General features: G+C 38.1%; 2 protein-coding genes across 4 annotated transcripts in view; one reads left to right on the top strand and one right to left on the bottom strand.

Annotated features, from left to right (window-relative positions):
- The window catches only part of samd1a (sterile alpha motif domain containing 1a), a 14,665-nt gene extending 12,490 nt beyond the window's left edge, over positions 1-2,175 (top strand). The window contains exons 6-7 of the mRNA XM_053228316.1: positions 90-204; positions 1,608-2,175. Coding sequence (XP_053084291.1) covers positions 90-204; positions 1,608-1,760 — 268 coding nt within the window. The 3' untranslated portion in view covers positions 1,761-2,175. The remainder of the gene's footprint in view (positions 1-89; positions 205-1,607) is intronic.
- Positions 2,176-2,531: 356 nt separating this feature from the next.
- tecra (trans-2,3-enoyl-CoA reductase a) lies at positions 2,532-15,843 on the bottom strand. 3 transcript variants are annotated; one of them, XM_034298636.2, is made up of 12 exons: positions 15,745-15,843; positions 13,516-13,566; positions 12,703-12,754; positions 12,562-12,606; positions 12,362-12,465; positions 9,828-9,943; positions 9,520-9,625; positions 7,667-7,739; positions 7,536-7,579; positions 7,386-7,443; positions 6,902-6,990; positions 2,532-4,819 (listed from the first exon to the last, which is right to left on the bottom strand). In XM_034298636.2, the coding sequence occupies exons 1-12, from the start codon at positions 15,757-15,759 to the stop codon at positions 4,646-4,648; spliced, it is 927 nt and encodes a 308-aa protein (XP_034154527.1). In that variant the 5' UTR covers positions 15,760-15,843; the 3' UTR covers positions 2,532-4,645. The 3 variants fall into 3 exon arrangements, with proteins under 3 accessions (XP_034154527.1, XP_026801870.1, XP_034154526.1); XM_026946069.3 differs by lacking the exon at positions 15,745-15,843 and having other exon boundaries at positions 2,536-4,819; positions 13,516-14,481; XM_034298635.2 differs by lacking the exons at positions 2,532-4,819; positions 15,745-15,843 and adding an exon at positions 4,896-5,139 and having other exon boundaries at positions 13,516-14,526.
- Positions 15,844-17,500: the final 1,657 nt, after the last annotated feature.

Raw genomic sequence — 17,500 nt, 5'->3', positions numbered from 1 at the left:
TGTAAGAACGTTCTGAATATGCCACGCTAGTGTGTTTCGGTGCGAAGTTTCAAGCCGACGTGTGTGGGTGTGTGTATTGTGTTCTCCAGGTTGTTTAAAGCGGAGGAGATGGCACAGGACCTCTTGCAGTGGAGTGTGGCGGATGTGGTGAGCTACTTCACTTCTGTGGGGTTTCCTGAACAGGCTGTGGCTTTCAGAACGCAGGTCAGTGTCCGTCTGTGCTGCTGGGGAAAAAAAAAAACGTTGTGTGGCTTGTGTAAGGAATAAAACACCTGGGAGTGTGCTGTTATAGGAAAATAAACAACGACACACTTACTGTTACTGGTTATTTTACTGCATCACAACAACATCCCAGAGTGTTTGATTCCTCTTAAACCACAGCAATTTGCCAACGATTATAATTTTTAAAATTTAGTAAAATACGGCATGTTATACTTTTTATCTGTTTATCGTTACATTTTAACGATATTTGTGTTCTTACTTACATTTGTTCTTATTTACACAGCTGTAAACATTCATTTACCAGCTTCTCTTTTTTCTTTTAATAAGACAAAAAAAAACACAAAGTCCTGAAGAATTTACAGCTTCACCTCTGACTGTTACAAAGCGCTGACACTGGAGACTCCGTCCTTAAATGTTAAATAAACGTCTCCTAATAATCCACATATTGTTCCTGTGACCTCTAGGGGGCAGCACTTACACTTAATAAACAAATCCTCACTCACACGGTGAACTCAGTGACCCTCCCATTCAGCAGCTCAGTACTTCATAAGCACGGCTTTGACTTTAGTGTATTTTTTGTATTTCTGAGATATGAGGCAGTGTGTCTGGAAGATTAAAGTCCTACATTTATTTTGGAAAACACAATCAGAATTCAAACAGAGAAGTGTTAAGACTCTGAGTCATGACATCTTTCATAGTGCTCAGCATGGTGTTCAATATTCAGTCCATCAATACGGAGGTCAAAGGTGCTCTAAATACCTAGGAATGAGCTTGTAGTTGGTATTTACTATTTGGATGAGTGAGTATTGTTTTGTTATTAAGTGAAAATTTTGTGTCATTTCATATGAATGACTTGAAGGAAATCAACCCAAAACAATTCCACACATTAAAAAAAACAAAGAAGACTAGCCATTCGATCAGGACAAAAGTAATGGTGCCTTATAAAAGGAGGAAGCGTTAACGTGTGTCTGTGGTAGCCGACGCACTGCGATGGCTGAGCTGCATTATTGGAAGATTTTGGAGCACGCTCTGCTTAGGAGACACGCTCTCACCATATTGTCATTTTCACCTTTCTTTGAGCTTTGCCTTTTATGAGTTTTGTGGGCATGGCTAAATGCAAATGCTTGGTAATTTTATATCCGTTTGGAGTTTATTAACATACGCACAAGCGTAGGAAGAAAATCAGTGTAACCAAAACAATTGTATATCTAGCAGGAATTTTTAGTTCAGTTTGGCTACAAAAACAATTACACAACTTTACTAAATGACTGCTAGATGAGAGCCATTGTTTGTAGCACGTATATATACTGATACATACTGGTTAAAGATATTTAGTAAGTCCCGATACAATCCTGAACGCTCTGTTTTCCTCGATTCGTCCGCAGGAAATCGACGGGAAGTCCCTCCTCTTGATGCAGCGCAGCGACGTGTTGACAGGCCTGTCGATCAGACTCGGCCCCGCCCTCAAGATCTACGAGCATCACGTCAAGGTCCTGCAGAAGAGCCACTTTCAGGAGCACAGTGACGTTTTCTCTTAATCTCGCATTGCCTCAAAGACTGACACGAACCCGCAGAGCCGAGCGAGGTCGCGGCATGGGGAGAGAAAGGACTCGACACGCTCAGCGCTTTCCCGCCTCCGCCCGGCTCGACCGGATTTCACTTCTCTCCTCTTCCTCTTGTCCTGCTCCAAAGAACACCACTGAGCTCGGGGAATTCCCCATCAAATCTCTCTGACACTTCCGTTCCTGAGGGGGGAGGAGAAGGACAGCTTTTCATTCATCAGTGTTGTTTTTGTTTGTTCTTATGATTTACACTATGATCTCAGTAATATATTTTTGTTTGCGATATTATATTGACATTTCCTTATAAATTTTAATATGTAAAGCAGCCAGATATAGAAATGATAATGTGGATATGTAAAGTTAGGAAATAAATTCCAATTTCAGAAATCTACATGTGCAGTGGATAACTGAAAAGCCAAAAAAATTGCTCTGTGACCACCCCGAAGTTGATTATTCTCCTATAACACTATGTCCTGAAGTGTTTTATTCCTCTTATATCATCACAGTGATTTAACAATGACCTTATAAAACTTATGAAACAACTCATTATACTTTTTATCTGTTTATAGTTATATATAATGTTGTGGAACACTGTATGAAACAAGTTAGTTCCTGTTCTCACTTACGTTGTAGCAGCTATAAACAGTCGTTCCTTCACCAGCCGCTCTATTTTTCTCTCTTGAAGTCAAAAAAAAAAAAAATCACAGCTTGTCATGCTACCAAGAAACCCCAAAAATGTAAAGTCCTCTGTCCTGAAAGTTACAGCGTTACCTATGACTGTTACAAAGCTCTGACACTGGAGACTCCTTCCATAATTGTTAAATAAATGTCTCCTTACAAAAAACTTCTCCACATGAACAATTACGCATGTTTATTATTAGTCTCAGTTCATGTGGAGCGTCCCTGTGCAAGTTGTTGCTATAGAAACAGTAACTAAATATAGTTAAATATAATCTAAACATGTGATTTGCAGCTGCACTGCTGTCAGAGCTGCTGTTCTAGAAAATGAATCAACTCTTTCTGACCAATCATGAGTCCAGAATTCAACAGCGCTGTGGTCTACGATGTTGTTTAATAATATTTTTCACTGTTCACATCTGAATGTCGTCTAAAACAGTATTTCGATGCAGGCAGTACGTGACTGATACTGATGAAATCTGAGCAATAGGACACAACTCTGACGCTGATGTAATGAAGTAAAACAAAATAAAGTCAGGTTGTTTTTTTTTTTGAAAGAAAGATTTTACACCAAAACTGGATGTACATAGACGCAGGATAAAAGATTTTCTGCTGTACTTTGCAGCTGTTTTTTTTAACTTAATAAACACTAGCGTACAGTGTTCCCCACAGGGTTCCTCTCTAAATAAATCATATAAAGTCTTCATAGAAGACTGTCTCACCACAGCTGTCAGGTTAGCAGACGGTTCTCTCAGCGAGCTCTCGCCCTCTCAGATATCATCAGGTTTTCAGGAGGAAAATGGACCTGAAAGCATCGACAGTAGCACTCAACTTCAGCGTAGTATATCTCTCTGCGTGTAACAATTTTATTTCTCTCCTTGTGATCCTGCAAACCTATTTTTCTTCTTCTTATTGTCAATTGAAAAGCTATAAAAAAAGAAGACATACTGGTAAAGTGTTCAAAAATGTAACACACCAGTAATTTGCATGAGATATTATTCATAGTCTCAGCCATTGTTAAGGAAATAACGTTTCCCTCTGAAGGCCAGGGAGTGGAAGTGTTTCTGCAGTTTGGCTTACCTCAGTCGTGGGAAGTTGGAGCTCGCAATGATGTCATTTTCAACCTAGTGCATTCGAGCTAAGCGGGAAACAAACATGGATGAAACATAGTGTTTGTCATTTGTTAGCTACAAGCTGGCCAGCTAACTGTGATGAGTGATGTATATTTTCCTCCACAAAACAGTGAACTGTAGAGTCAGTGCATACATACAACATACAAGTGAATATGTTTGTATGTTGACTGATCTAAAACAAATATATACTGAATATGAGTTATACTGTATATTTATATACAGTATAACTCATTTAAAGGCAAGAAGAGCTGCTGTGTTTACTGTTGACGCTCTGAGCGGCCATGTTAAGTTGATTTGTCACTTGCTGAACTCGGAGGAACTTGGAGTTGAGAAGACAAATTCCAAGCTTCTTTAGATTTTCCTGGTCTGAAGTTCAATCTCTAGCCGAATGCAGCATAAGATAAGGGCCCATTTGCCAACTTTCAGTGAGGGTAAGTGTTCCTGAAGTTTACGACTGTTACGCGTGTTAGGCCAGAACAATACCCAAAGCCTACTCCTCTAGGTTAAAAACGCAGATAGACCTGACATGGTTGTGATTGCCATGAATAGACTCCTCTTAGATCAGCAAAATGCAGAAATGCTGTCCTCTTAGATCCAGACCAAAACAGGCCACGAGAAGATGCATCAGGTAAGATAACACATCTGTGCTTCAGTTACTGGTTTATTCACTCAGCTAAACTGTTGTGTTTGAATTCACAGAATTCACAGTATTTAGAAATTAAGCCAACGACCACAAAGAAAGTTAGCAATTAGATCATTTTTTTATTACATAATAATAAAATTATATTCCTGCATGTTGCTGTGTAATTAAATATACAGTTGACTCAAATGTTGCACTCACAAGTTTTCTGTAAAGGTTCATCTGTAGTGCTTTTATTTAAAAATATTTTTATAAAGCATTATCCAGGTTTAGTTAACTCTGTTATCCTTTACAAAGAGAAGTATGATCGTTCATTTTTTATTTTTTTCAAAAAAGAAATCTCGACACGGACTTAACAATCTAGGATCAGTTTCAGGGATTTTCAGTATATGTGTGTGTGTGTGTTAAGGCTAGAGGATGAAGGGCAGAATGGGTGAACGCAGGGTCGGGTACTCCTTAAACTCCTTCAGGTAGCTGCGGTGCTTGCCTCTCGCCCACACGGTCATTTGCACAAAGCCGATGATGGTGAAGAAGGCGACAGGAACGCACTGAGTCATCATGGTGAAGCCCAGCCAGGAGCCTGCCTAAGGGAGGATAACACACACATGCAGCACAGGGAGTTTTATGGAGAGGAATACGTGTAACCTTGAAATGCACTATTACAGTGGATAAGTGTGAAATGCAGTGCACACATGAAAATAATCAGACCTCTGTTACAAAAAGACTGTTTTCACATTCTCAATCTGTTTCCTGGAAACCAATGTGTGAATCTACAATTCAGTAAACTGACGGGTAAAGGGAGTGGTATAGTGGGATGTTTGTGTGATGATCCGTATTTAATATTCTTACTGAAGCTTCCAGAATGTGAGTAACGTGTAGTGGCCTGGTCAAAACTCAGACGTCTCTGTGGCCGAATAAAAAAAGATGGAAAAATATATAACATATGTTGACACATTACCTTAAAGAAACTATACAGTAAATGTTTCACCAAAACAAGATGGAAATGTTTTTATTCACTTTTTAACTTTTATCTACCTGCAAAGATCATCCTGCGTAAGGAGAGAGTTTAACAGATGTGCTGGTAAAATCAGTCAGCCTGCCTAAAGTCGTCTAAAACTTTGAATTCCTCACACACTGAATGTCACACTTTGATCAAGTTGTTTAAAACAGACATAAGCCTGAAATACTTCTGTTCTGTCGTTTGTAATCAGATAGCAGCTGTCAAAATGTCCGTGATGCTCCTTTGCTGCAGTCAGAATGAAATCTTTAAATGGAATTTTCCTCCCTTTTCACTTTTGGGGGTAAGCGATTTAAAAATGTTAGAACTTTACTTCTGGTTGAGAAACATGCAAAAGAGAAACACTGTTCAGTCCAGGAAGGTCTGTAGTTTTCAGAACTATATATAGTAGAAAACTTCACCATGTGAAGAGTTTTTCCCGGCTGCCACACAATTTTTTGCTAAGAATAACCAAATGTGTTCTGAACTAAAAATCACGGACCGCATCTTTAAAGAATAAAACCATAAATTTATGTAGCAAATGTCACTTCTCACACTGTCACTTTGTCACTTGCTGCTGTTGCTGAAATTGCGGCTCCATGTCGCACATGTAGACGTAGAAAATTAAAGGTCGCCTGTCACTTTGTCACTTGTTAGTGTGATTATAGGGTTACATTTAGCCACACCCACAAAACTCCTTAAAAGGAAAAGCTCACAGAGAGCTGAAAACAAAAATGGTAACTCAGTGGTGAAAGAGCATCTATTGTGTGCTAAACCTTCCAGTAATGCAGCTCAGCCATTGCAGTGCGCCAGCTACCATAGACACACACCTAACTCTTCCTCCTTTTATGGGGCACCATTATTTTTCTCCGCACTGCATGGATAGTCTTATCTGTCTTAATTTCTGGATTTGTTTTGGATTGCTTTCTTTCAAATCATTAATACGAAACGAATGAGTCGAATAAAATGTTCATTAAATTTGTGTGTGTAACTGAAATACTTTGCAGTGTAATTAGGGGGCCAAGCACCAAAAGTGTGTAGGCACCCTTTAGTGATTGTATGTTTTCTTATTATCTGTGTATGAAATCACATTAACTCATCACCAATTGTATTCGCTCTTATATAACTCAGGAGCGAAAAGTAGGACACAAACGTGTTTCCCACCTAACTAGAAGTCCACAATTCTTGTGTTCTTGTGTAAATGCCCCTGTGAACGATTTACAAATCAATTCATAGGTGCATTATTTTTCAGGTAACAGTTAAAGCAAGGTGGAAAAAATATAATGAAGGTTTTACGTTTTCATTTTGCCAAGTTGACAGATCCCTATTATAAAAGTATTGTCATGTGTATTGCATTTCATATTTCTAACGATTGCATTGCAAGAGGACATAAATTCCTTCTCATGATGTAATTGTGACAAGTCAAAACTGAAATATGTGACAGAGACTGGATCCAACAGAATGGGCAGTTTTATTTGTGATGACCAGCAGAGGGCAGCAGTAAATCACAATAAGAAGTTATGTTCAGTAGTTTCAGTGCTGTTGAGTTAAAATGGGTGTGTTAGAGCAGAGATTAGGACCAGGGTTGGGAACATGTGAGTTATAGGAAGATCACCTTGACTTTTTTAAAACACAAACAGCTCCATATGATGATATTCCCCAGCCTTACCTCATAGGTGTAATTTGGGCAAGAAACCACTGTGAAGATCCACGTGAAAGGATTCTTGGTTGGATATGGGATCTTCTTCGTCTTAGAACCTTGGAGGCAAAACAATGTGTTAACATTTTAACACTTTGGTGGTAAATCAATTCTCTTGTGTCACAAAGCAGCTTTACAGAAATTTGGATGTAGATTTAGGTCCTTAATGCACAAGCCAGAGGCGACAATGGAAAGGAAAAGCTCTGTGAGACGACATGAGGACTGAACCTTGACTCAAAAGGAACACATCATCTTCTGGGTGACAGTGGATGGGATCATAAATAAATACAGTATACAGGTGTGGACGGGTAAAGACAACAGTAAGTGTGATGAAAGGAAGTTCAGATTGTGAATAAGAGTCCTGGGATGAGCAGCAGGACAGTCTTTATGATTAAAGCAGCAGCTTTTGGAAAGTCTACCTTTTGACTGCGCATCTTTGTTTTGAGGCTCTTACCAGGAGGTTTGAGATTGCGCAGAACGACATGGATCGAGAAGTTCCCCAACTGGCAAAACTACAGAGATTAAAGAAACACATGAAGGGAAAGGTCAGACTGAATGAAGAACAAACAGATTGCATGAACATGTTTGTGAAAGCGATGCTCACCAGAAAAATCCCAAGTGCCGTATTCACTTGCTGCTCACCATAGTCTATAATCAGACACATACACTCGGGATTTACTGCGGTGGAAATTTTACACTAAAATAAATGTGTTCCTGATGAAACCTGGTACTTACATGGTGGTGTGTAAAGCGGATGGTTTATGTAGTAGGCCATCCAGGCTGCAAAACACCAATAATATAGACAATTCTGAAAGAGAAAATATCTTACGTTAGATCTGTTGCCTGCCTAAGTATTTTTTATTTTATTTTGGTCAAAATATATTATCAAAAAAGAGGCCAGAATTCATTGGTGTACATTCAGAGGATTCAGAGGAGTACATTGGGTGTGTTAATATATAACTCAAAGATGATATTCAAATGTTTCTGATTAGCCCATACCATGCAGTGTCATCCTTGCATGGTATAAAATTATCATTTTATCAAGATTATTTATCATTTATCATTTATGAACATGACTTAGAAAGCCTCTTTAAAATACTGTCAAATTGGCTCATATTTGCCGGCTAGCTAGCAAATAAGATTATAAACATTTAAGAATGAATTAAAAATTCCTCTTAAAACCCCCACCAGGTTAGCCTATGTCAGATAGCTAAGAAATATTTGCAAATATGATTTTTAACATTTATGAATACAACTTTACGTTAGTTCATTTGAGCCAGCTAGCCATAATTAGCAAGTAAAGTTGCTAAAATTTGTGAATATGACTCAAAGAAATCCTGTCAGGTTAGTTTATATTAGCCAGTTAGGGGGGGAAAAAAAGAAGTAAGTTTATGAACATTTCTAAATATGCAGTGAATTCTCTAAGAAATCCTCTCAGGTTAGCGTAGCAAAGCTAACTAGGAAGAACTACCAAGTAAGATTATGAATAGGACATGACTAAAACAAATCCTCTTAGAAATCCTGTCAGATTTAGCCAGTATGAATATTTATAATTAGACCATGACTAAAAACTCAGAAACGCCATTGCTTATGTTAGCGACCTAGAAAAAAATTAGCAATAAGATTATGAACATTTCTAAATAGGCTCTAACTAATAAAATTCTCTCAGAAATCCTCTCAGGTTAGCTTATGATAGCTAACTAGGAAGAATTAGCAAGTAATGTAATTAACATTTATGAATATGTCTCAAAGCTCTTAGAAATCCTGTTAGGTTAGCTTACCTAAAACAGGTAGGAGAATTAGCAAGTATGAACATCTATAAATGGCTAAAATCCTCTCAGCAATCCTCTCAGGTTAGCTTGTATTAGCAACCTAGCAAGTAAGATTATAAACATTTATGATTGAATTAAGATTCCTCTTAAAAATCCTGTCAAGTTAGCATATTTTAGATAGCTAGCAAGTACAATTTTGAACATTTATAGATACATAGATAGAATCTAACTTAAACTCTCTTAGAAATCTTCTCAGGTTAGCTTATGTTAGCACCTCAGGTTAGCACCTAGAAAGAAGTAGCATGTAATATTTTTAATAATTCTTAACAGGCTCTGACTAAAATCCTCTTAGAAATCCTGTCAGGCTAGCATATGTTAGCTGACTAGTTCGCAAGTAAGATTATAAAATATTAATGAATTAATGAATATTAATGAAACTAATTTAAAATTTATCTTAAAATCCTGTCAAGCTAGTGTATGTTAGCTAGCTAGCTAATATTTGTAAGCATGATTTTGAACATGATTTCTTAGATATCCTGTCAGGTTATGTTAGGTAGCTTGGAAGAATTAGCAAGTAAATTATTAGCATAATTAAATAGGCTCTGACTTAAAAAAAAAAAAAAAAAGTCTCAGTAATTCTGTCAGGTTAGCTTATGTTAGCTGGGTAACATTAGAAAGTAGAAACATTTTTCAATATGACTTATAAACAATTTCGGAAACCTGTTAGCTAGCTGGCTAACAGCATATGAGGTGCTTTTACACGTAGCAAATGGAATTGTTTGGAGTTTTTGGAGTACATTTGGAGTTTTTGGTCACCTTGAAAATGTTGCGCAGCGGCATGGTGCCGTGGCAGAAGCGATGCACGAACAACGTTTCCAGAATCCTCTTGACGTAATGGAAGGAGTGACACAGACACGCTATACTGGAGAAAGGACACAGAGACATGACTGAAAGCCTTCTGTGAAGAATGCTGTTTTCAGAAGCCCATTCATGACAGCCTAAAGTGTCAGCCTAGGCAAAGGAATTTTCTGGCCCTGAAACAGTCACATCCATCAACACTAGAGCTTAAAAGCAACGGCAGCACAATTCTCAGGTTCCTGAATGGGTTCACGTCAGATACTTACTGCACGACCCAGTGTTTGCTGGTTGTGAATTCATACTTGGGGGCGTAGATGAAGGGCAGTCTGAAATAGAACATCAGGTAGATGAAGAGCGGTCCGACGCACTCAACCAGAAACACCTGACAGATGGAAGGAAACGGGGAGAGAGGATGAGCTGCATGCTTTTGAGTACTTTTAGTGCAAGCAGTGTTCTCCATCAGCACCTGGGCACCAACAGTACACAAAAAGGACGTGTTGATGGAGCTAGAAATGGTTCAGACCAGTGACTCTGTTTACATGCACATCAGTATTCAGATATTAATCAGAATTCAGCAATATTCTAATTAGTACTGTGTCATGTAAATGCCGCAATCCAATTCAGATTAAGACAATATTCTGATTCCCCAAATTCTGATTCCCACCCCTGAAATATGTCTGTTTTAATCAGAAATTTTTTTGATTAAAAAGCATGTAAACAGCTTATTCAGAATTCCACTGAGAGGAGATATATGCGCATGCTCAGTCCATAGTGGGTGCTAACAGATGCTTACCTGACACTTTCCATTTTGAGGCAGTGTTGTCGGGCATTTTTGATGTTGAGAAGCGTTAGAGTCCTAATTAAATTAGTGTGAAAAAGTAGTAATAAAAGTAACAACTGAGCATACTCTATAACCAATGGCAGCATCTTGAATCACCCAGGAAATAAAAGAAGGAAAGGAAAAGCACATGTGTAGATCAGCAAACTTACAACAACTATGTATACAGGAAAATTCCGATGCCTGTATTTATGTAAACATCATTTTCAGAATATGGCTGCAACTTGAATATAGACTTTAAATGGAATTTGATGTGCATGTAAACGTAGTCATTGACTGGTCAAGCTTAATCGTCCTAGGCAAATCAGACAACCGCCATTTTGGGAAGACAGCACAGCAATCTTTAGTAACAGTGTAGTGATTGTCTGCCAATGTTTCTTTCTCTCACTGAATATCTTTTATCTGGTGTTTCTAGAGGGCACAAACTTTTGCACATTTTTATCAAAAGATTTTAATTACTTTTCCTGTAGTGAGTGATTAGCTGGGCAGTAACGTAACATTGCCAACTCACACCTCCAGGGTCCGAACTTGAGCTCGAGTTACTGGCTGTTTTGCATGCTCTCTCTGTGTCCCTGCTTGCTCCTAAAACCCTGCCGGTAGGTAGATTGGCTAAAAATTTACCCTTGGTGTGAATGTGTGTGTATGTGTGTGTGTGTGTGTGTGTGTGTGTGTGTGGTGCCCTGCAATAAAATAGTCTCCTATTCCGGGTGTGTTTGGTTTCATGCCCAGTGTTCCTGGGATAGGCTCCGTATCCACCGTGACCCTGACCAGGGTAAAGCAGTTACTAAAGATGAATGAATGAAAGATGTTTAACTCAATTTAACATTGCTTGTTCTACCCGTGAACGATGTAAAATCCGCCATCTTGTAATAAGTTCCATATGACTTCCTATTCACTATATGTGCTCGCTACATAGGATGTAGTGGACTACATTAGTTGTGTTGTAGTATGTACACACAGAAGTGCTCCATATTCCTGAAAGAGCGCTATTTGAGAGAACTCCTTGTGTTGCGTCGTCAAACCTTGTCTGTTTATTAGGTTTTCACTAAGATTTAAGTATTGGCACCCGTGGCATCACTTAGGATGCTCACCTACCAGAACTGCAGGCTGACAAAATTGCTGTGTTTGTTGTTCAATAGTTTACATGCGACAGCACAGTAATTTGTCATTTCTGTTTAGTGCATTGTTGACATTAGTTATAGTCCTGCTTGTTTTTCAGTTATTAAGGTTTGGCTTAAATCCTTTTAACTGTTTAACTGACCACCCATATAAGCTAATAACTATGATAACTAAATAATATGTACAACATTGATGATGGAGGGATGTGATTTCCATCACTTTAACTAAATTAAAAACATCATAGACCCCCCTGGCTATGCTTCACAGACCTCATTTTGAGAACCGCTGGTGTACATAGTGCATAGTTTGCCATTTGAGTCACAGCTATTAAGTGTTAGTGCATGTGAAAAGCTCGCTGGCACAAAACGTAGCGCAGCCTAACAGCTTCCCAAATAGACACTAATGTGCCTTTATTGTTGGAATCTCTATGGTGATGTTATGTAGCTTGGTACAGGTCAGAAGTAGTGCTATGACTCCTGCAGCGTTCTTGTATGCTTCTATGTCTTACGAGACTCTGGAGTTTGTGGCTTTTTCAGGGGGCTGGAGATCAGAGAGTAAGCAGAATGAGCTGAATGCAAACAGCGGGCTCAGAGATTAACATCTGGTGTGGACACTGGGTCAGGGAGATTATGTGTACCGAGAAAGTGGATACGATGCCAGGAAGGTGAATGAAAGCTGAACCGGGCGGAGAATGAAGTAAGCGCTGTGCTGGCATGTGTTGGCAAGTGCTGCTGAAGCTCTTTAGTCTCACCAGTTTGGGGGTAGATGTGTGGTAATGGCTGTGTTTGGCAAAAATCTGCCATAAAATGGAGTTAAATGTTACTTTTTTTGTGATCCACTCACCGTCCCCCAGCTGATCTGGGCTCCCAGGTCCCTGAAGTAGAAGGTAGCCGTGGTTCCCACCGGAAGCTGCTGAAGGACTTCTTCATCCTTTAAAGGCTTTCCCTCTGACCGTTAAAACACACTGTTATTACTGTTTCAAAGAGCACTTATACTAATACACTCATCTCTTTATAAATCAGTGTGAAATGGGATCCACTCACTCGGGTCCAGGCACAGTGACTGTCTGGCAGGATACCAGCGCTGATCTAGTGGGGGGGAGGGGTGGGGGGAACATCACTATTAAACTATCACGCTGCCAGCAGCTTAGCAGGTTCAATGACGTAAAATACACTGTGACTTACTTGATTTGTGGAACATTGACTTTATGTCCAAAATAGTAGCAGATGGTTCAACCTGGAGAGGATACAGGACAATTATGGCATTTATTTATCTATATCTATACCTATACCTATCTGTCTATCTATCTATGTATCTATTTATCTATCTATCTATCTATCTATATATATATATATATATATATATATATATATATATATATATATATATATGAATTTCAGATAAACAGGGAACAAAGAAGGAGTTACAAGTACAATACTAAAATAAAGACTTCAAAATAAAAATGTAAGATATAAACATATACATATTTAATTATTAAATCTAAAACCTAAAACCTTTTTTTGAGATTTAAAATGGATTTTAGACAATATCCTTGGAAAAAAGTAATAGTATTAGGTAGGAAAAATTCTAAGATGAGCTCTTGTATATAAGGCCATGACATAATATTTTACTGAATAATTAAAAAAAAAAAGGAGTACTAAATGGAACATTTACTTTTTAAAATCTAAATAATACTAAATAATTAAATAATTGAATTACATACATACATTAATACATTACTACTACTACTACTACTACTATTATTATTATTATTATTATTATTATTATTTTACATTTTTTGCTTTTTTCACCCTCCTACAGAGTACATTATGAGTGTTATGTGTAGGAAATGAGGAGAACGACTGATGTCTGTGATTAACAGATTATTGCAACTGAATGACTTTTGCCAGCTTTTTGAAAGCACCAGTTATTGGATTTGTGGTTGAAGAACATATGTTTCAAGAGCTCATGCAAGGTAATGCACAGAGGGGACTTGCCTTATCCAGGAGCAGCAGCTTCTCCTTGGTCTTGGCGTCCAGAATCTCCACCTCGAAGTAAACGATTCGTTTAGGTTTTTTGGGTGCTTTAGGTCTGGGCTTAGAGGGGGCAGGCGATGGAGCCGCTTCAGCCTTGACCCCCTTAGCCTCTAAAGCCAGGATATCCATTATCTCTCCTCCTCAAACACAGCAAGACCCGAGGAGAGTAACTCAGAGCCCCTCTAAGTTCTTTATGGCCTCCTTGAGTCAATTTATGAAAAACTAAAAGATGTTTTGGAGCTTCTCCAACTTGTTTGCCCGTGAGCTACTCTCTCTGCTCTTTTCAGCTGGAGCAGAAGGAGAGTGACGAGATGCCGCACTGAAACTGGGAGGTGTGTTTGGGATGCTGGTCACCCACAAAGTGATCCTAAAGGGAAAATGGCGCCTGTCTTCTAACACTTCGGGGGGCTGCCACGTTCCTCCTAGTGTCCCCCAGGACCTGAAAAAGCCCTCTGAACACGAAACCCGAGAGCCTCAGGACGTGTTATCCACAACACGCCTCACACCAGGCTAAATATATACCTTCCATTTCTCCATAGGCCAGCTGGGTGACATTGCAGACCTCAGACCAACCCAGCAGAAGATCTGATGTTGTCAAGACTATTCTGAAGCATAGGGCTCGGGGCCATGAGTGCCCAGAGAGAATAGCCAGCCACATATAGGACCTTTCTCTGCTAATACTGCCTGGCCCCCGTTGCTCTACTGTTTTCCAAGATATGCTATATATAGCTTATCTGTGAACAACTTGGTGGTGAAGAACCTATATGGCTGGGTGATTCTCCTTGTAGACAACCCACCTGGGTTAGAAAATTTGACCCTAGATCCACTTTATGTAGCACTGTATTGTCTTGTATATCCTAGAATCTCCCAAATATGTGTAAAAACCTGTGATAAACATACATCATTTTATCATACAGCGATTGGATCATATTCTTCTGGTGTTTGTATTTCTGATTCACTTTCATTTGCTCCATCATTAAGGTTTTGCTCTAAAGTAGAAGACTGACATGGCGTGGAAATGAACTTGGTGTGTAAAAGTAATGAGCCTTGGAAATCCTTCTGCCTCCTAATCCACTGGGTCCTAGTGCCCTGCTTGCCTACACAGGGGTCAAGTGTAAGGTTTAGTGTTTGGCTGGTATATTTGGCAAGTTCCTCCTCATCAATTACATATCCGTCAGCATGCCAAGCATCCGACAAGGATTTGGGGACACGCTACTGCCCCCTGGAGTTTTCCCACCACCATGTCAACAATTTAAAGCTGGCAAAGCTGTGCAGACAAGGTGTCCAGAAGGGCTTCAGTGTTACGGCCAATATAGTACTGTATTACAGTAATTTATAGCTCAAGCATATAAAGTAGAATGACAGGCGAAGTACACTGAGTTATTATGTTTTTTCAGAGAGGTCGGGTAAGTTTACATCAGCTGTCGACAACCCTTGAAGTTGTGCCTAATGACAGTCTGGATAAGTTGCCGGCCTTCGTGTCTTGGAGTAAAATGCACTTTTATTACATAGTCACTGCTTGCCAATGACTTCAAGTCCCCAACACCAGGAGGAACATAAATTCTAAGTACTAAGTTACACTGGAACAATGTGTCTTTGCTGACCACAAGTACATCTTTCTGGCTTCACTTTAAAGTTGCAGACTTCAAATTATTCACCTACACCAGTGGTTTTCAAAGCAGGGTCCAGGGACGCCCAGGAGTCTGAAGAATAGCCAGGGTTATAGTCTGGGCTTTTTATTTTTAATTCACAGCTCACTATTAGGAAAGTTGTATTTATTATTGAGGTCTTATATTTATTAGCCTATTTGACCGGTCACTTAAATTAAATGTCTTTAATCCAAACCTTAATATCTAAAAAAACAAGTCAGCCTATAAATAATGTCAAGTGGAGCAAAGATAGGAAACTGCCTTGGGCCCCAGAAGCCAAGGGCCCCCTAAAAATGCAAATTATATATATTTGTAATTATTAATGCTAAATAAAGTATGCTGAAATTTAAAATATTGATGTTAAAACACTGACACGAGGGCCCCCAAATCACTAAATCTGCCCCTGACGTCGATATGGACCTGTTCTGTTGTTGTGGCCTGAGATTTTATTTCCTTCTTTTGCTATTGATCAGAAACAGTCTGACCCATCTGACAAATACAACTAGCTTAGCATAAATGAGTAAAGAACAGGAGGTCTTACCTCACACTGCCTCATTGTGTTTAAAGGCTGTGGTTTTTCTGTGTATGTTCTGCTCAAGATGTGTCTCTGGGAAACCCAATGGATGGAATGAGTCTTAATGTGTTGTGGTCACTTGAACTCTCTCATGCCTGACCTTGGGTGACCACAGTGTGCTGAGTGTGCATCTGTACACTAAACATAGAGATCTATATGTGATGGAGGACTGATTCCTGCTTCACCGAACATGACACGACACACACCACACTCTGCATCTAAACCCTCTAAAAACATTTTTGCTAACAGTGTAGTGATACTGAAAATGAACTTGGGAACATGAGGTTTTGAAAGCTTGGCTCAGTTTACTTAAAAAAATACAGATTGTGCATTACAAAGAGGAGTAAAATATATTTTAGCACATATACTGTATGTATGTATATATGTAGTTAGTTATGTTTGTATGTATGTAGGTATAGATGAGGGAAAATGCGGTTAACTGATGTATTGCAATATAATATTAAAAACGAAAAGGCTTATTATAATTTGAGTTTCTCCAGAATACAACATAAATTATAAATAATAGAAAAGAATAGAAAAATATTGAATAGAAGTTAATGAGAATATACTAGATGTTTAAGAGTACATGATGCAACATAATTTAATGAGAATATATTAGATATTTACAAATATAGAAAAGAATAGAGTTTAATGTAAATTTGGGAACATTTATGATTATAGATTAGAATAAAATAGAGGTTAATGAGAATATACTAAATGTTTATGAGTATATAAAGAGAACATAATAGACGTTAATAAGAATATGCTATACATTTAATGAGTATATAAATAGAAGAGAATAAAACAGATGTTGATGAGAATTTATTAGATGTTTATAATTATAGAATACAATAGAATAGAGTTCAATGTAAATTTCTGGACATTTATAAGAATAGACTAGAATAGATTTTAATGAGAATATATTACACATTTATAATTATAGAACAGAATAAAGTTTAATGAAAATATATAAACATTTATGAGAATAGACTAGGGGTTAATGAGAAGATACTGAATGTTTAGGAGTATATAATAGAACAGAATAGAAGTTAATGAGAATATATTAGATATTTATAATTATAGAATAGAATTTATTGGAAAAATTATGAACAGTTATTAGAATAGACGTTAATGAGAATATGTTAGATATTTATTATTATAGAATTGAATAGAGTTCAGTGAAAATGTATGAACATTTCTGAGAATAAAAAGACCTTAATGAGAATATAGTGAATATTTATGAGTATATAAAGGGAATAGAATATACTCCACATGTTTGAGTAGAGAATAAAATATTTACTTTGTAATGTTGTTTTAATGATAGTACAACCAGGCACAAGAACAGCTTTTTCCCCTCAAGCCATTTCCCTCATGAACAGGTGACGACTTCTAGGTCCTTCTTAGTGTATTACCTCTCTGTGGATACACTTTTTGTGCAAAATGTAAATTCATTCTTTACTATACTACCTGTACACATATCCTTCATGCCACTGCTTTCACCTTGCACATAGCTGTATTATATCTGTACATATATCTATTCCGCTTAAGCCTATTGTGTCTACTGTACAGTGTTAGATATTCTCTATTATTATTATTATTTCTAAATTTTATTATTAGATATCTTGCCATCTTATCGGTATGTGTGCTCTGGAAGCTTCATACCAAGTCAAATTCCTTGTGTGTGTGTGTTTGCGTGTGTGTGTGTGTGTGTGAGCACACTTGG

This window comes from Pangasianodon hypophthalmus, chromosome 23, assembly GCF_027358585.1.
Source record: "Pangasianodon hypophthalmus isolate fPanHyp1 chromosome 23, fPanHyp1.pri, whole genome shotgun sequence".
Taxonomy (NCBI): domain Eukaryota; kingdom Metazoa; phylum Chordata; class Actinopteri; order Siluriformes; family Pangasiidae; genus Pangasianodon; species Pangasianodon hypophthalmus.
This window is presented reverse-complemented; position numbering and strand designations above follow the sequence as displayed.

Coding starts and splice junctions, on each gene's coding strand:
- tecra (XM_034298635.2), bottom strand. CDS start 13,683: ATGGATATCCTGGCTTTAGAGGCTAAGGGGGTCAAGGCTGAAGCGGCT. Junction 9,626..9,827: donor AGCAAACACTGGGTCGTGCA/GTAAGTATCTGA, acceptor TCCTTTCTCCAG/TATAGCGTGTCTGTGTCACT. Junction 7,740..9,519: donor CGCTGCGCAACATTTTCAAG/GTGACCAAAAAC, acceptor TTTCTCTTTCAG/AATTGTCTATATTATTGGTG.